The sequence below is a fragment of the Rhincodon typus genome, chromosome 2 (assembly GCF_021869965.1).
Source record: "Rhincodon typus isolate 14 chromosome 2, sRhiTyp1.1, whole genome shotgun sequence".
Taxonomy (NCBI): domain Eukaryota; kingdom Metazoa; phylum Chordata; class Chondrichthyes; order Orectolobiformes; family Rhincodontidae; genus Rhincodon; species Rhincodon typus.
The window spans coordinates 50,547,194-50,567,226 of NC_063333.1; the positions used below are offsets into that span (position 1 = coordinate 50,547,194).

At 40.9% G+C, this 20,033-nt stretch overlaps 1 protein-coding gene across 1 annotated transcript in view; it reads right to left on the bottom strand.

Annotated features, from left to right (window-relative positions):
* The window catches only part of LOC109911901 (dynein axonemal heavy chain 5-like), a 274,289-nt gene that overhangs the window by 234,399 nt on the left and 19,857 nt on the right, over positions 1 to 20,033 (bottom strand). Inside the window, exons 7-11 of the mRNA XM_048607992.1 lie at positions 18,668 to 18,769; positions 13,053 to 13,239; positions 8,481 to 8,646; positions 459 to 552; positions 209 to 307 (exon numbers count right to left, since the gene is read on the bottom strand). Coding sequence (XP_048463949.1) covers positions 209 to 307; positions 459 to 552; positions 8,481 to 8,646; positions 13,053 to 13,239; positions 18,668 to 18,769 — 648 coding nt within the window. The remainder of the gene's footprint in view (positions 1 to 208; positions 308 to 458; positions 553 to 8,480; positions 8,647 to 13,052; positions 13,240 to 18,667; positions 18,770 to 20,033) is intronic.

Consider the following 20,033-nt stretch of genomic DNA (forward strand, 5'->3'; position numbering starts at 1 on the left):
TGTAAAACAATCCAGTTAACTTCACTGTTCTGTTTTTCTGTCCTGGAAATTAATTTGCAGGGTGATAGCCACAGAACAGTGAAGTTAACTGGATTGTTTTACAGAAAACCAGCATGTAGTTAGTGGAGTGAATTGTGTCCTTTTGTGCAGTGAATATTTTATGATTTATATTACGCAGGAGTAGAATGAATTTGAATATTAAACTTACAGGTGTACACTTCATAAGAGGCCCAAAGAATTTGTCCAGTGTGTACAGGTATTTCACATTATCCTTAGCTTCATTGGCTGCATCAGTAATATTGCTGTCCTAAGAAAAATGAGAAACAATGCTTAGAAGGAATTTATTTCCAAAAGCAGAACATTACTGAATAAATACTCAATACTTACTCTACATATATATTTTTTTAAAAGTGTACAATATACTTGCTAACCAACTGAGTATGAAGGGTGAAAATTACCAGTTTTCGCCAATGTTTCAATATCCTGGACTTTGCAACTTGAAGAATGCCTATCACTTTTCTCACTTGAGGGCTCTTAATCTGCTCAAGAAGGCTGAAAAAAGTAAAAAAATGAAGTTGCTGAAAGGCACATTTGAAGATTCAAATTCAAATGCATGAAACTTTACAAAGTTGCAGCTTGATGCTGTTGCAAAACTGTAAGGTGGCAAAATGGTTTGGACAGTAGAATATTTCCAAATAAGGATTTAGTGATATTAAGACATGGAATTTCTCATGGTTCCATCATTAAATCTGGTGAAAGCACTGGTTAAGAACAGAGACTCACTTGCATTTCAACATGCTCAGTGATGGTGTAGTCCAAATAACTTTTACACTGAGATTACAGTTCAAGGATTTTCAGAGATTATATTTGGACAGATGGTTGAAAGAACAAATACAATTGTAACCTGGGGTCAGGATGGTCCCAAATGTTGGAAAGTGGCTAATGTAACGTTCCTGTTTAAGAAGGGAGAGAGGCAGAAGACTGGAAACTTTAAGCCAGTTAGTCTGACCTTGGTCGTTAGTAAGAATTTAGAGTCCATTATTAAGGATGTGATTGCATAGATAGTATGGTGATATAGGGCTGCGTCAGCACAGCTTTGTCAAAAGCTTTGGAAATCTGAAGCACAAAGGCACTTAGGAGTCCCATTCAGGACTCTCTTAAGGTTAACATGCAAGTTCAGTGGCAGTTGCAATGTTAGACAAACATTAGACAATGTTCAACAAATGCAATGTTGGCATTCATTTCAAGAGGCCTAGGATACGAGAACAGACATGTATTGCTAAGGTTGTATAAAGCTCTGGTCAGACTGCATTTGGAATATTGTCAGCATTTTTGGACCATATATCTAAGGAAAGATGTGCTGTCATTGGAGGGGGTCCAGAGGAGGTTTACAAGAATGATCCAGGACATGAAGGGCTTGTCATTTAGCGAATGGTTGAGGACTCTGCATGTGTACTGAATTTAGAAGGGTGTAACTATCAGAATACTGAGAGACCTGGATAGAGTGGTTGTCAAGAAGATCTTTCCAATGGCAGTAGAAACTAGGACCTGAGGGCAGATCCTTTAGAACTGAGATGAGGAGGAATTTCTTCAGCCAGAGGGTAGTGAATCTGCAGGACACATTGCCACACAAGACTGTGGAGTGTCTTTTAGACAGAGACAGATAAGTTCTTAAGGGGATCAAAGGTTATGGGAGAAGGCAGGAGAATGGGATTGAGAAATGTATCACCAATGGTCTATTGGTGGAGCAGATCCAGTGGCCTGTACATTTCCTCTCACTCTCACATGCTGACCAATGCTGTTAGCCTCTCAACCACTCCAGTTGGTAACTTATAGAAGGGAGATCACCTAAGCACAATCCTGCATAATCACTGAAATTCTGCTCTCCCTCCCTTTTGCAGGCCAAGCTGGCAGACAACAAAATGGAGCAAAGCAGAATGTATAAACCCATCTGCATTTCCCACAGAGGCAGTGATCTGCACACCATTGAGCCAGTTACAATAGGCCTCGCGGGGTCTGAGAGCATTAAGGATGAGAGAATCTCTTTTTTGCTCATTAACTCCTGGCATACACTGATCCTATTATCAGGAATGGTGTATAGAATTCAGAAATTGTGACCAGAGACTTCTTGCTTCCCAGTCCACCCATTTTCCCTCACTCATCTTTTCCATACCGCTGTTCAACTTTCAGACACCTATTAAATGTTGCCCACTCAGCCAAAGGAGCCAAAGGAAGTACAGAAAGATAGCTGCAGCAAATCATATGCTTACAGGTGACAGCTCAAATGCTGGCACAGCCTGTACCTCAGAGACAAGCACAGAGTTGGGATCAACATGTGGTGAATCAGCAGGCAAAAGTGCCAGACCAAGGAGAAGTGATAGCTCATTTGCCACCTGACATGATAGCAACTTTGCAGATGCTCTCCGTTGCAGAGGACTCTGAACATAAAAATATAAAACAACAGCAGCAAGAGTAGACTACACAGCCCTTCAAGCCTGTTCCAACACTAAATACTACTGAGTACAAAAATATCACTGAGCTTCTGCCTCAACCCCATCTCCACTCTGCCTTCCCATAATGTATTAATTCTCTAAGAGACTAAAAATCTCTCAGCCTTGAATATTCTCAACAATGAAGCGTCACAACACTCTGGAGTATTAAATTCCAAAGATTCCCCACCATCTGAGTATAGAAATTTCTCCCCATCTCATTTCTAAATGAAAAATATATCCTAGCCTGTGTTCCGTGTTCCAGATTCCCCAGCCAGAGGTTAAAAAAAACGTCAGTGTCTATCCTGTCAAGCCCCTTCAGAGTCTGATATGTTTCCATAAGTTTACCTTTCAGTCTTCCAAATTTTGTAGCTCAATTAATCCAGCTGCTCAATATGGAACAACCCTGTCTTCCCTGGATACAATCTAGTGAATCCTCTTTGTATCATTACTAATGCATGTATATCCTTTCTTAGATAGATACCAAAATGGTGCACAGTATTCACGGTGTGAACTCAGCAAAGCCCTGTACACCTACATGCTTTCTGTGCTACAAAAACAGAAATTGCTGGAAAAACTCAGCAGGTTTGGCAGCATCTGTGAAGTGAAATCAGCGTTAATGTTTTGGGTCCGGTGACCCTTCCTCAGAACTGATGATAGCTGGGAAAATGTTGCTTTATATGCAGAAGATAGGGTTGGAGAGGGGGTTAAGGAATAAACGATAGGTGGGGATTGAGCCCAAAGAGACAGAAGAACAGTTGGACAGACAAAGGAATGGATAACAATCTGGCTAGGAGGGTGAATAGCTGTTAATGGGGACTATTAGTGGCAAACGATAGGTGGTGCATAATGGCAGACTGTGTGATAACAAGGTCTGGTGTGTAGGGTAGGGGGCTAGGACATGGGAGAGTTCAGGCTATAAAATAATTGAAGTCAATATTGAGTCCAGAGGGCTGCAAGGTCCCCAAGCAGAAAATGAGGTGTTGTTCTTTCAGCTTGTGCTGAGCTTCACTGGAACACTGCAGCAAGCCTAAGACAGAGATGTTGGCCAGGGAACGGGGTGGTGTGTTAAAGTGGCAGGTAACTGGAAGCTGCAAAGTGTTTTGCAAAGTGGTCACCCAGTCTACACTTCATTTCCCCAGTATAGAGGAGACTACATTGTGAGCAGCAATAGACTAGATTGTGTAGAAATGCTAATAAAGTGCTGCTTTACCTGGAAGGTATGTTTGGGCCCTTGGATACTGAGGATGGAGGAGGTAAATGGGCAGGTATTGCACCTTTGCCAGTTGCAGTGGAAGGTGCTATGGGGGAATGTTAGGAGTGAAGAACGAGTGGACCAGGGTGTCCCGGAGGTAACGTCCCTGCAAAAGGCAGACAAGGGAGGGGAGAGGAATATGTGTCTGGCAGTGGCATCTCGCTGGAGGTGGCGGAAATAGTGGCTGATGATCTTCTGGATGTGCATACTGGTGGGATGGTAGGTAAGGACAAGGGGAACCCTATCGCTGGTATGGGAGGGAAGAGAGGGGATGAGGGTCGAAGGGTGGGAGACAGGCCAGACCTAGTTGAGGGCCCCGTCGACAACAGTGCTGTGAAATCCTCGGTTGAGGAAGACACTGGACATTTTGGATGCTCCCTTGTCAAAGTTGGCCTCATCAGAACATATGCGATGGAGATGTAGGAACTGGGAGAATACAGTCTTTACAAGAAGCAGTGTGTGAGGATGTATAGTCCAAGTAGCTATGGGAGTCAGTGGGTTTATAGTGGATATTAGTGGTCCATCTCCAGAAATGGAAACAGAGATGTCAAGGAAGGGAAAGGAGGAGTCAGAGATAGACCAGATGAGAATGAGGACGGGGTGGAAATTGGAAGTGAAATGGATGAACTTTTCCAATTCTGGAGAAGAGAGGGAAGCAGCACCAATGATATCATCGCTATATCAGCGAAAAAGTTGTATGTGGACGCTGGAATAGGACTAGAACAAGGAATGTTCCACATACCCCATGAAGAGACTGGCATAACTGGGCCCATGCGGGTACCCATGGCCACCCCTATGACCTGAAGAAAATTAGAGGAATTCAAAGAGCTGTTGAGGGTGAGGACGAGCTCAACAAGGTGGAGGAGGGTGGTGGTAGATGGGGACTGTTCAGGCCTTTGCTCCAGTAAGAAGCAGACAGCCCTGAGACAGTCCTGGAAGGGGATGGGATTGCACATCCGTTGTAAAGAGGAGGTGGCTGGAGCCTGCAAACTGGAAATTCCAAAGCTGGCATAAAGCGTCAAAAGAATCGCAGATGTACGTGGGCAGGGACTGGACCGGGGAGAAAAGACTGAGTCAAAGTAGGAAAAGATGAATTCTATGGGGCAGGAGCAGGCTGAAACAATGGGTCTGCCCAAGCATGCCTGTTCGTGGATTTTCTGAAGGAGGTGGAAGCGAGCTGTGCAGGTCAAGAGTCTATCAGCTTCGAGGTAGTGGGGGTGAGATCACCAGATGAAATGAGGTCAGTGACCATAGTTGATACAATGGCCTTTTGTACCATGGTGGGGTCATGGTCCAAGGGGAGATAGAAGGAAGTATCTGAGAGCCGGCGCTCAGCCTCTGCAATGTAGAGGTCGATACAGCAGGCTACAACAACACCATCCTTTCCGTGTTCCTTGTTTATGTCCAAGTCTTTCACATCATTTACAAACTTCACACCTTTTAATATTCCACTTTTCTAGTCATACAACTAAAGTAGCAACTTTAAGTAACAGCACTATACTCCATTTGCCATTTAACTGCCCACTTATTAAATCTATCCACATCTCCTTGCAGCCTCTGCCCTCCTCACAGTTTGAATCCTAATTATCTTTGCATTATCAGCAGACTAACATCCATTACTCCTGGTCTCTTTGTTGAAGTCACTAATATAGATTGTAATTAGATTCCAGCACTGATTTTTGTGACACAACACTAGTCAGTCCACCACCTGAATATGCCCAATTATCCTAACTTTCTGCTACTTGTCTATTAACCAGTCTCTACTGATGCTTATATTACCCTCAACTACAAAATCCCTTAATTTATTTATTAACCCTTTTTTGCGGCACCTTATTAAATACTTTTGGAATTCCAAGTGTATAAGATATCAGTCACGTTCTTAAAATGCTCCAATAAATTTGTCAAAACAAATCTTCTTTCTTAGCATCATGATGACATCTTCTGATCTGACTGATTTTCCAATTGCATTGTTAAGATTTCTTTATTAATGGATTCTAGCATCTCCCAGGTGACTTATACCAGGCTAACTGACCCACAGTTCCTTATTTTTATACTCTATCCTATAATGGCTCCTTCCAGTGTGCTGGGACATTTACAGAATCTTAGCCAGTGAACCCATCATCTGCAAATCCCTTTTCTAGAACCCTAGAATATAGATGATCATGTTTTATGGATTTATTGCCAACAATCTCTTAAGTATCTGTAACATTTATTGTTGCTGATAGTACTTTAAATTCCTCACTCTTTTTATTGGCTCCTTGGTTACCATCTAATTCTAGAATCGAATATATTTGTTTAATGTCTCTTCCATTTCCTCATTCCTAAGAGTAATTTCTCTTGAAAAATAGAAAATATGATCGAAAATAGGCCATTCAGACTTTTGAGTCTGCTCCACCATTCAGTATGATCATGGCTGATCATCCAATTCAGTGTACTTAAAATCTCTTGCAATCTTCCCTTAGTCTCTTGGCTAGTTTATTTTCATCTTCTATTTATTTTTCTTTTCATCAGTTTTATATTTGGCATTTCTGGGTTTCTAAACTTCTTCAAACCCCTCAGGCTTATTACAATACTTCAAAACATTAGAAGCATCTATTAGCATAATGCTATTCTTAGCTTCTCTAACAAACCACAAATGGATTTTTCTCACTGAATTCTTGTTTTTGTCATTAAATAGTATTTCTGTTGAACATCATGATTCATTTAAATAAATGTTTCCCACTGTATATTTACTGCAATACCTTTTAGTCTGTTTATGCAATCAAAATTAGTTAGTGCGCCCCTCCTTGCCAAGTAATAGATTTTAAGAAAGTCTTGTTTGAGATTTAACTTTGCCATTTTCAAACACAATATGGAATGCAATTGTACTTTGAACCTTTTTCTCAGAGGATCTTTTGAAATGAGATTACTCGTTAACTGTATCATTACAGAACATTATCTAAAATAACTTTATTCTGAGGTGAATTCACAATATATTAACAAAAAGCAAAGAACAGTACAGCACAGGAACAGGCCCTTCGACCTACCAATTCTGTACCAACACATATTTGTTCCAGAAAACTGTCAGGGAAACATTCCACAATGTATATTCCAAAGTACCTCTGCCGATTTGCCCAGTCTGTCTGAAGATTAAAATTCCTGTAATTAATATGTTACTTTTCTCACAAGATCTATTCTTCCCTGTATTTCTTGGTTCGTATTCTGACCAGTGGCACAACACTATTAAGTGGTGCTGTAAACTACTTCATTCAGGGTTTTCTGACCATGCTCATTCCTAATATTCACCCATAATGATTCCACTTTTTGGTCTTCTGAGCCAAGGTCCTCTCTTACTACTGTCCTTCGGTCATCCTTAATTATCATGGCTACTCCTCCTTAATTTAAATTCTGCTTTTGTTTTCAATGCTTAGGCTATGATTTCCCATGATTGACCATCTTGTTTACATGTCTCTGTGATGATTGTTAGATATGAATCATATACCTAATTGTACCATTCGTTTATCTATCTTATTACGAATACTTCATGGATTCAAATAAAGAGCTTTTTAATTTTATTTTTTCACCATTATTCTGCATGGGCCATATTCATTAAACTCTGGCTTCCTGAAAATCGCACTGCAGAGGGAGTTTCTCTTTGGCTTATCCTTTTGAAAGTACAGTCAATGGATCTTATAAAAGCTTTTTTAATCACCTATTGTAAACATACATTCTCTGGACAGACATTTAAATTGATTTTCAATTATAAAATGTAGTTCAAAACAAAATGTATAAACTGCTGAGATAATAGAAACTTCGTTTTCGTCATGTAAATGAGCATATAGCTCTAGGATATCCATCCAGCAGCACAATATAGTCAAAGTAGTTGTATTTAGAAGATGAAATTTCTGGGTCTCAGCAAGATTACAAGCATAAGGTAAAGAAATGCAATTCTAGCACTACTACTACACAAAGTCAATGTTGCACAATAATGAAAAGTCAACTTATTTAAATATTCTTCTGTGCACTTGGCACTTAGAGAGGATCCTAATTAATAGCAGCTACTGAAAGGTCACTGCTGAACCTAAACACTTCCATTTTTCCTGAAAAATGGTACAACTCTTTTTAGGAAGCTGGCTATTTGGCAAAGATAGCTGTAGGAAGAAAATATTTATCCAAAAGGAAAAGGCAAATCATTGGACAGGCTGCTCCTACTGCAGCCATTGCAAATAAAGAATGTTCAACAGTCTAGTAAAATTGTGGACGGAATACTTGCAGCAACATAAAAATTTTGGGGTTAAGCCTTATGCATAAGGTGGGCAAAATTTTGTCAGTTGGCAGGGATCCCAGTCAGAGGCTGGAAAGCTAGGGATAACAATGTTTAGGGAAGGTCTGATCACATTTTAGGCTCATTGTGTTACCTTTAAAAGACAGTAGCCCACCTTCAAGTACTGCTGGCCAAGCGGGGCCCACAGATATACCACCCGGGGTGGTATCCACGGCTAGAACTGCGGTCAGCAAGAGGTCTCAGTGATAGACACTGCCCTCAGTGCAAAGTGAGCCAGGTCAGAAGTCAGCAAACCCAGGCAGCCAGGCCCCAGCAAGGGGCTACTGGTTGTGAAGAGCATCCATTGCTGCCTGGGCAATCCATCATGGGCCTGAAAGGGTTGATTCTTGCCTGCACTTAGTGTAGGTTAAAACAGTTAGTCAGTCATAGTTAACTGAATGTCACAATAAAAGGAAACTATATTAAAATGTACCTATTAAATTTTGCCATTTGAGTCTTCCAGTGATCTAGTTCTGCAGCGGGACCGATATCATCAGCTTCCTTTCTCATTTGCTCACTTTCAGCCAAGACTTGCTCAATTTGTTTTGCCCACGACATCAGCACTCCCTCAAGTTGCTCCACTAATTCTGTATTAGAAGCTAAAAGCAATTTACAGTTAACTAAATTGATTTTACTAATTTTATCATCAATGCAAAATATTTAATCATCATTCAATTTCAAAATAAAACAGAGCGGCAAATATTATGAATTTGAAATAGATCCATTAACTTTGCATTACATTAGAGAATATACAAAGCACAAAAGCAAATGCTCCCGCATAAGGATTAACGATGACCCTATATAGCTTCATTTTACCTTCCACAGAATAGATACAATTTTGATTTATCACTGATGCTGTGATATTCCACCAAACTACAATAACATTTTAAAACTTTTTTAAATAATTAAACATTTTTTTAAAAACTATTAAAAATATTTTTGGAGAAAAATTATCTGCTTGAAAATGTACTTTTCAAATTCTCAGCAATTTCTCTCATTATTCTGTACAGACATTAAACATAAAAAGAACATTTTTGTATGAGTTTATCCATTTACCCAAAAATCACTCTCTCAACATTCCATTTATCCTGACAAAAATGTGAAGGTTAAATCCCTTTTCTATATATTTATACCAAAAGCAGACCATTCAGGATGATATTAACAAACTCTAGCCCTTTTAAGTGGACCAATTTCTTGGCCGCAAATTTTGGATCCATTGATTTGGTGTCTCCTGTGTTAAAGGAGTCAGTAATATTGAACTGTGGCTGAAGCATTGTCTCTTGATCACTGGTCAGTACAGCCCATGGTGACTGTCATTTTCTTGACGGTGAAAGTGCAAGTATTGCATGTGTATGCTGGATGCTTATAGATTACAAAGATCATGACATCAGGTAGAACGTAACATTGATCAGATGCATGAATTGCTATTTTGGATCTTGCCTGCTTCTACTGCCTGCTGAGCAGTTGTCCAGAGAGGTGACTGGCCTAACTCCAAGGCCAGCAACTCCAGCATGGCATTCAAAAACACATTTCTCTTGCCTACTGAGCCAATTTCAGGTCCCTCCATATGATTTTGCAATGCTGTCCATTCACTTTCGACCCTTGCTCCGGCCAGAATGCACCTCGCTTTTAAGTCTGGCTTTAAACAGTGCAGGCCTGCTTTAATTACGTGGGCATTGGCCGCCTGTTGAAGTGTGCACCTACTCACAGAACATCGTACTAGGAGTGCATGGTACAACCACGGAAATGAATAAGCAACATGCAAGCAAGTTTGCATGACCAATCAGGCACAGAGTAATCCCTCATCATGATCTTCATGCAAAAGAATTTGACCCCATTAAGTCTCTAAAAGCACTAAAGCACATTAGATATGTCAGCATGGACCAGCAAACCCCCTTCATCGTCCTGCATGAAGATTTTTGGGAGTAGATTTTTTCTTTTGTGTGCATGTAAATGAATTTGAGGACCAGGCTTCATTTGATTTTGACATTGTGAGGTAGGTCAAGGATTTTGGATCGAAGAAATACCAGTTTTCAGGGATATCAACAATAAATACAGGGAGGTCACGGTGGAGGAGAGGCCATGGGTTGGCAGGCAAGGAGACCAGGAAGGGTGACCCTGGACCAGTTTTTATGGAAACAGGAGGGATTCCTCCTTTTGAACTACACAAAAATACCAATCTATAAGAAGCAAGCTGTGACTGCTGCTTAGGCTGCTCAATGCCAGTACATAATGTGCCTACTGTATATAGTAAATGTCTTGTTCATGTGTGCCTTAAAATTACAATCAGGGTCCTGTGAACATCACGAGAGCCCTAAGGTACGCGGGGTAAGAGGTCTACTGCTAGTCCTAGATGGGGCTGAAGCCACCAAATGGTCAGAGTGCCAGAGTTAACAAACTTGTCATTCCAATGACTAATTTAAGATCTTCTATATTCAGATAGTACCCGTTTCAAAAAGTTAAGTGTCAACCCAAATATTGGCTGTTGCTGACCTGGCACACATAGCACTTAACAACCCGAAACAAAGAGAACAAAGAACAAAGAACAACACAGCACAGGAAAAGAACCTTTGGCCCTACAAGCCTGCGCCACCACATTTTGCTCTTCCATACTAAAGCTGTCTTCACTTACAGGATCCGTATCCCTCTATTCCCTTCCTATTCATGTATTCATCCAGGTGTTTCTTGAATGCTGCTATTGTGTCTCCTTCCACCACCTCCTCTGGCAGCATGTTCCAGGCACTCACCACCTTTTGTGTGAAAGGCCTGTTCTGCACATCACTTTTAAACTTCCCTCCTCACACCTTGAACCTGTGACCCCTGGTATTTGACTCTTCCACCCTGGAAAAAAGCCTCATATCTTCCACTCTATCCATGCCATTCACAATCTTACAAACTTCTATTAGGTTGCCTCTCAACCTCCTGCAGTCCAGTGAAAACAAATCTAGTCTATACAACCTTCCTTCTTAGCTAAAATCCCCCCTACCAGGGAATATCCTGGTAAACCTTTTCTGTACCCTCTCCAAAGCATCCACATCCTTCTGGTAGTGTGGTGACCAGAACAGGAAGCAATATTCCAAGTGTGGCCTAAATAAAGTTCCATAAAACTGATGGAAATGATGGAAATTTGTTCTCGTCATCCAAGGAGACAAGTTGCAGTGCCACAGTTAACATCTTTGAAGAACAAACTGGAATTACAACATGGACACATGTTGTGGCCTTTCAATTTTTTGGACCTACCCTGGATCTTTTGTGCAGATTTCAAGAAATGAAATTGTGATTCACAGTTTCCTATTTCCATGGAATGGCACTGGAGATGAAACCCTGTTTAAGACCATGTTGTAGAAGTATCCACTTGCATGAACCATGAGACCTCAGTAACTCTAAAGCTCTACTCTCAGTCAACCAGGATTCAGGGGTGATGGCCCTGAACTGGAGGAAGGAATAGTTCAGGAAGTTGATGGGTAGATGGTTGAGAACCTGGGGTCAGCAGGAAACAGTTGGAAATAACGGGCAGGTTGTTGAAATACAAGGGATCAGTCAGCGCTCAATTGGGTTATGAGAAAATTGATGTTATTTCAAGTATATATGCAGGACAGGAGAATTAATTTCAGCACTTCAATTTCAGTGCACTCAGCCTATTAACATGCTGTAGCTCTAACCTACCATTCATCCCATTGTCCTGCTTAGCTAAAAGTCAATTTGAAGGGAACAACTTCTCCTCATGAAAGTCAAATATCTCCCAAAATATAAATGTAAACAGGCAAGTAGGCAATTGTCTGTAGATTTAGTTCTTAACTGATTTACTTCACCCTTCCACTTCTAAGGTTTAACTGTTTGCTAGACTATGACAGTGTACCAAGGGGTCCGAGCTGAATTCCATACACTGCGTGTGTCCAGAGACTAATGCATGGAACAAAATGAGGGTTCTGACATCTAAATGGACACACACAAACCTTCTGGACTGGGTGATGGTGGTGGTGGTGGTTGGGTGGGGTGGGGGGGTGGCATTCAGGGGGATGGCACAAGAATTGGATCATTCAAATATTGATCACACGTTAATAGGCAGGCCACACATTGTTTATACTGCTTAAACTATAATATACGTGCCATCAAATAAGAGTATTGTAGAAAACATATATGTCAATTGGTTACATACAAAAGAAACAGACAGTACATCATCTTGCATAATGGATCCAAGTGGGCTCCTGGGTAGCATTTAGCATTTTCCTCCACTTCACAATCATGTGTTGGCACCAGATTTTCTAGAATTTCTATTAATTCTAATTTCTACTAAGTTCTAGAAATTGAATACATTAGATAGAGTCTAACTGAGAGTTTTATTTCAATTAACTTCAGACAATGACCCACCTACTCTCCCATATCCTCTCCTGGCTCACTCCTCTTTAAATACAAATAATTTATTAGTTGATAATACTTGTTTGTCTTGTTACATGTAAGTAGTATTAGGCATCCTACTGGCAGAATGATATCCTATCATCTAAAGTACCTGAGGCACTCACTGATTGCGCGTAAGCTAGTTGCCCTCCTTTCAACCAACATGAAGAGATTCACTGAAAGATGCCAGTCTGAGATGTAGTCCATAAATTTTTCAAGCTTAGTAATGGCATAAGAATTTACCCAAAAGTCACTTTCTGTGCAATTCTAACAATAGTATTAACTAGGTGTTTTCAAAATGATGGAAAGACTAAATAACACAGTATCCATTTGATGAAATAAAATAAATTTGATTTTTTAATAAAGCTCTACTGGCACTAATAAATTAAAAGTCTTGCGATCTGAACTTTCAGGAAAACTTTAAGTCAGTTAAAATATTAATCTTCCTTAATAAATCAAACCATTTACTGAACAAAAATATCAAAAAGAGTGTACATGCATGCTTTCTTATTACATCAAACTCTGAAAATTACAAAGAAAACAAATGACTGAGTGAAGAACTAGAAATAGAAAACAAGAATAGCACTAAATAAAACGTTTTTGATACCTGCATTCAAATAGTCTGCAGGGCCATGCAAATTGTCAAAATTGTATACTGTGGTTGCTTCCTCAAGAATTACTTGACGCTCCATATTTTTCCTGGCAGAGGACAAATTGCTAACAAATTTGTCTAAGGACTCAAGGAACTCCTGAATCTGGGCATTCTTTAATCCATCTTTAACAGATCCCCAATTCTGTTCATTGGTAAGAAAATAACAAAAAATTAATATATTAGTAATTCATTTAAAATATTGACTAGCAACTGTAGCATTAAAGCATTTCATTAGAGTATTTGTGTTGTATTTTAGCTAAACTAAAATTTCCTGGCGTGCTGTTATATATCTGCAATGCCAATAATGTTTACTGTAAAATTTATTATTCAGTTCACTGACAAAAATAATAAACCAAAGTAATCATGCACAGGGCTCAAATTACCAGCGTCAGACATAATGACTCATTAGTTTCTATAACATATAAAAAGGGTACAAAAAAAACTAGAGTAAGGATCCCATAATCCATTGTGATACTGTAGAAGAAGACCAAATTCACTGGATTCAGCAAAGCCTTAAAACAACTTATATTTAACAACATCTGGAACATAAAAGAACCAAAATATCTCACAAGAAAATTTTAAAACAACATATGACGCTGAGCCACATAAGGAGAGATTAGGCGAGATAATCATAGGTTTGGTCAAAGAGGTAGGTTTTATGGAGTAACTTAAAAGAGGAAGCCAAGGTAGAGAGGCAACAGAAGAGAATTCTAGAACTTAGGGCTAGGCAACAAAAGGCAATGCCAGTAGTGGCACAGTAATTAAAACTCAGGGTGCTCAAGAAAGACTAGGATGAGTGCAGATATTTTGAAAGATAAATATCTGATGAAGATAAAAGTACAGAGGAGTGAGGCAATGGAGGGATTTGAAAATAAATACAAGAATTTTAAAATCAAGGTGTTGCTTGACCAGATGCCATTGTAGGTCAGTGAGTGCAGTTAAGGGTACACAGCAGAGTTTTTGATGATCAAGTTTGCAGAAGATAGAATGTGGGAGACTAGCCAGAATTGAATTCTCCAGTGATACCAAAGGCATGAATGGGGGATTCAGAAGAAATGAGACGAGGCAATATGAAATAAAACATTGTTATGGAGGCAGAAATAATGCAGATATGCGACCTTCTGAAACAGAATCTGTTCAATGCATGTCTTCCATTAATGGAAGAAGTGGATGAGCAAGAGAATCATTTGGGCAACAGTTTTTAAGACATCAGCTGCTCATTTTAAAACAGCTTATGTTTTAGAATTAAGAGCAGTGATGAAATGATTTGCAGAATATCAGACTTCATTGAAGACTATTTGGATGGTCTGTTGGAAGTGGTGCAGCTGAGGTGTTTATATTCATGTCATGAACTAAAATAATCTTCTCCTGAAACACAGTGCTCAACAAGAATTCAATGACAAGAATTCTAGAAATTACATGATAAATTTAACTCAGCCAATTATAGGCCTGTCAGTGAAGGTCTGGGAGAAATCATGAACTATACTATTTACTGGTGTGTATGCATCAATATCTTTTTATTAAACCCACATTGGGTTCCACCGAAGCCATTCAGCCAGCTTCAAATTGCATTGCAAAAATTCACTGGCATTGACATAGGATAACAGTTAACTGAGTTTGACACTGAAAAGCCCATGGTTGGGTTTAGTGCACTACACTGAGGAACTCCTGCAGAGATGTCCTGGAGCTGAGATGATTGGCCTCCAGCAACCACAACCACATTCCTACATACCAGGTATGCTTCCAACCAGCAAAACATTTGCCCCCGATACCCATTGATGCCACATTTCTATGATGGAGAAGTAATCACAGGTAAATTTAAAAGAGGTATCTGTGACTCACAAAATATACAGCTAATGCACTACTCCTGCAACCCACACTCTTATTTATATATAAATGAAGTCAATGAGCAGCAATGGGAAAACTCTCCAGTGCTTGAAATCAATTCTAGCACAAAGGAAGATAAATATTGTTGTTAAAGGGTGTATCATCTCAGCACCAAGAGATTATAGTTGCAGGATTCTGCTCTGAGGAACACCTACCCTCAATGGTGTCAATGAATTTCCCTCCATCATGAAATGACAAGGTAGATTGTTTACAGAATTCACTAAAGATCCTCAGATAGCACCTTTGAAACCTACAATCACTTCCATCTAGAAGGATAAGTGCAGCAGATACTTGGGAAAACCACCGCCTGCAATCTCCCCTCCAAACCACACACCACCTTGGCGTGTCAATATATTGTCATTTCTTCCATGTTGCTGGGTCAAAATCCTGGAATTCTCTCCCAAATGACATTGTGTGTCAACCTACAGCAGATAGATTGCAGCAGTTCAAGAAGGCAGCTCACCATCACCTTCTCAAGGACACCCAGGGATGGGCAATAAATACTGGCCAGCCAGTGACACCTACATCCCACGAATTTTTTAAAAATTTCCATGGATCAATGACATGGTCAAGATTGTTTGTGGCCAGCAGTTTCAGCCATGCAGTTGGACACTGCTGGCACTGCTCACACACAATGCTATGATTATAGATGACTTCCAGCTGCACTGTCTAAGTGCCTGATTGATGCAATTGCCCTTGAATGACCTCCCATCGCTCAGAAGTGGAACCTATGCATGTGTCCTCACCTTGACTGATAATTGCTGATCAGCATGAAAAGCTTTGTATCTGCATGATAAGACTAAAGTGCTGTGAGCTTGTATACGTGTGGCCAAGAGGGAAAATTGCTTAAGGAAAAGCAAAGCAGGGATGCTGTGAGCACCAAATGCATGAGCACTAAGACAGCAAGTGAGATGCAGCCTGGTCCAATCCTTGAGCTGGGTGCCTGTCACTGCATGCAACATATCCTTGTAGCAGCATTCCAATAATAGGTATTGTGCACTCTAATGTGCAGCATTGAAGTGTAGAACCATACTATAAGTGGATTGGAGATATGCCACAATGATTCAATGAAGCTGGTATGTGTCTGACGCCAACTTCCATGGAGGTAGGTTCCATGGAGTTGCTGTCCCTGGAGTATGCCCCAAGATGTTGGTGACTGGTATCTATGGTAGGCTTCTTGAGAGGCAAGCAGTGAGCTGGAGTCATCAGGTGACCACTCCAACTTTCATGATGGGAATTCTTGCCATCTAGATCAAAAACAAAGTTGCTGGAAAAGCTCAGCAGGTCTGGCAGCATCTGTGAAGGAAAAAACAGAGTTAACGTTTCAGGTCCAGTGACCCTTCCTCAGAACTGATGGTGGCTGGGAAAACGTCAGTTTATATGCAGAAAATAGGGAGGTGGGTGGGGTAGGGAGTAAACGATAGGAAAGAGCCCAAAGAGAGAGAAAGACAGTTGGACAGACAAAGGAGTTGCTAACAATCAGGCTGGGAGGTTGAATAGTTGTTAATGGGGACTGTTAGTGACTAACAACAGGGGGTGTGTAGTGGCAGGCTATGTGGTTACAAGGCCTAGTGTGTGGGGTTGGGGGCTGGGACATGGGACAGTTTAAGCCCTAAAATTATTGAACTCAATATTGAGTCCGGAGGGCTGTAGGGTCCCCAAGCAGAAAATGAGGTGTTGTTCCTCCAGCTTGCGTTGGGCTTCACTGGAACACTGTAGCAAGCCGGAGACAGAGATGTTGGCCAGGGAGCAAGATAGTGCATTGAAGTGGCAGGTAACAGGTAGTTCAGGGTCTTTTTTGCGAGCAGAACATAGATGTTCTGCAAAGCGGTCACCAAGTCTACGCTTTATTTCCCCAATGTAGAGGAGACCACATTGTGAGCAGCGAATGCAGTAGACTAGTTTCTGGGAAGTGCAGCTGAAGTGTTGCTTCACCTGGAAGGTATGTTTGGGCCCTTGGATACTGGGGAGGGAGGAGGTAAATGCGCAGGTGTTGCACCTTCGCCGGTTACAGGGGAAGGTGCTGTAGGGCTGTGGGGAGGTGTTGGGGGTGAAGGAAGTGTGGACCAGGTTGTCCCAGAGGGAACGGTCCCTGCGGAAGGCAGACAAGGGAGGGGAGGGGAATATGTGTCTGGTGGTGGCATCTTGCTGGAGGTGGCAGAAATGGTGTCTGATGATCTTCGGGATGTGGATGCTGGTGGGATGGTAGGTGAGGATAAGGGGAAGCCTATCGCTGATGCGGGAGGGAAGAGAAGGGGTGAGGGCAGAAGTGCGGGAGATGGGTCGGACCGGATTGAGGGCCCTGTCGACAACGGAGCTGGGGAATCCTCAGTTGAGAAAGAATGTGGACGTGTCCCCAGCACAGGCTTCCACGGTCCTTGCACAGTAGCAACTCCTGGAACTGGAAGTCAATGCTATGAATGGTGCACTGATGCCAATGACCCATGGAACCTTGGAGCCTTAGAGGAAATGTTGCTGATGACACAAAGATATGTGGAAAAGTAAGTTCTGTAGAGGACACAAGGAGTCTACAAATACATTTTGATAATGAAAATGAGTGGGCAAAGATCTGGCAAATGGAGAATAATGTGAGAAATCCAGAAATTGTTGAAAAAGAAGCAGTTTTGCAGAGACCTGAGGTACTGCAGAATCTGGATGTTCTCATGCAGGAATCATAAAAGATTTAAATGGAGATATGGCAAATAATTAGGAAAGCTAATAGAATGTTACCTTTCAGTGCAAAAGAAATTAACAAAAATAACATGATTCAGTCATGCAGAGCACTGGTGAGACTATATCTGGCACAGTATGTACAGCGTTGGTCCCATTATTTAATGAGGAAAGTTAATGTGTTGGAGGCAGTTAAAGAAGGTTCACTAGGTTTATATCTGGAATGGAAGCATGGGGTATTGTTTCATGAAGAAAGGTTGGACAAGCTAGGCTTGTATCCAGTGTAGCTTAGAAGTTGACAGGATAAATGTGGAAAATATGCCTTCTCTTGTGGAGAATCAAGGATTAGAGTCACAGTTTAAAAATAAGTTGACACCCATTTAAGACAGAGATGAGGAGATTTTTATTTTTCTCTCAGAGGCCCATAACATTTTAAAATACTCTTCTTGAAAAAGCAGTGGAAGCAGAGTCTTTGAATAAGACTTAAGACAGAGGTTGATAAATTCTTGGTAGCGAGGGGTGAAAGGTTATCAGGCCTTGGCAGGGATGTGGATTTGAGTTACAATCAGATTAGCCATGATTTTATTAAACAGTGGAGCAGGCTTGTACTTATTTCATTTGCTTGAACTTACACTTTAGCGGGTCAATTATTTCAGTTGGCTGGATGGCTGGATTGTGACTCAGAGTGATACCAATAGCATGGGTTCAATTTCCACACTGACTCAGGTCAACATGAAGGATTCTCCTTCTCAACCTCTCCCATCAACTGGGGTGTGATGGCCCTCAGGTTAAACTACCTCCAGTCGTCTCTCTCTCTAAGGAGGAGGTAGCCCTATGGTCCAGTAGGACTACGGTGACCTTCCCTTTGCTTACATTTTAATATATTTCATAAAACATGATTACCAATCTGCCTCACTTTTTGTTCCACACAAGGAGAAAGGTGAGCAAAATGTTACATTGAGATCATTCCACAAAAAACAAAGTTGTCATGAAATATACTTGGGAAAGATTACCTCTTGAGATCGCAGTGCTGGTACCATTATACTGGCCAAGAGTCTCTCTAGCCCTTGAAGCAGATTCCCATCAGGGCAATTGAGCATGCCAAAATTTACCTCCTAAGCAGAAAAAGGGTTTTAACGTATGAATATATAATACTATAAACATTGACGAAGCTGAACAGCGAACTATTTGTATAAATGTTAATTTCATAAATTGATAACAATCTGAAATTTTAACTGAGAATATCTCACAAGAACTCTCACAAGCACTACCACATTAGATTACTACCAGATCGAGTGGACAGCCAGAGACTTTTTCCTAGGGTGGAGGTAGCTATTACGAGGGGGCATAGTTTTAAAGTGAGTGGAGGTAGATATAGGGGAGACGTCAGAGGTAGGTTCTTTACTCAGAGAGTGGTAGGGGCGTGGAATGCATTGCTAGAGAGGGTAGTGGAGTCGGCTTCATTAGGGGCATTTAAGCGGCTATTAGATAGGCATATAGATGATAGTATAAGGTAGGGGTGGAGGTTAAATAGACCTTAGGTTTAGGGTAAATTTAGGCACAACATCATGGGCCGAAGGGCCTGTGCTGTGCTGTACTGTTCTATGTTCTATGTTCTATTAATTAATTGAACCAACTCCGCTGTAAAGACAATTGTCGAAAAGGTTAATAAAAGGAGACTAACACACAGAACAATCTCTTTTTTGACACTTTAATGAACCCTCTTTTTAAAAATTTTTTCTATCTTTCTAAAATAGAGATATCTGAAAGATCATGAAAGCACCTCTGCACATATCACTCCAGGAAAATTCTCTTATAGTGAGCAATTTGGCCATTAACTCAACTGATCTCCACTGCAAACTGATCTCTACAGGATTGCATTATTAAACACTGTGGCCTGAGTCTGAGTTGCATCAAGTTTTTCGACAGTTTGTTGCCATGAGGCCTAGCAGGTTCTCTCACTGTATCTTATTAAACTCATCTCATTAATGATCCACCATACCTCTATTGTGTCTCTCACATCTGATTTCTGCCCAATCATATCATGTGCCATTCCAAGAACAATTCACTCAGTGGGTATCCATCAAATCAGGCCCATGGAACATCAGAGAAGTACTGTCAGTCCAGAGCTGCCCTGCATTGTTGCTGACATTTGCTCCGAACATTGTAGATACACCCTGCACGCCTTCTGTGCTGTCTGTTCCCTCTCTTGAGTCACCTCCCCACATGCAGCAAAGTATTAAATGTGCCACAAATTTTCATCTGGCATGGTGGCTCAGTGGTTAGCACTGCTGCCTCACAGTGCCAGGAGCTCGGATTCGATTCCACCCTCGGGTGACTGTCTGTGTGGAGTTTGCACGTTCTCCCTGCATCTGTGTG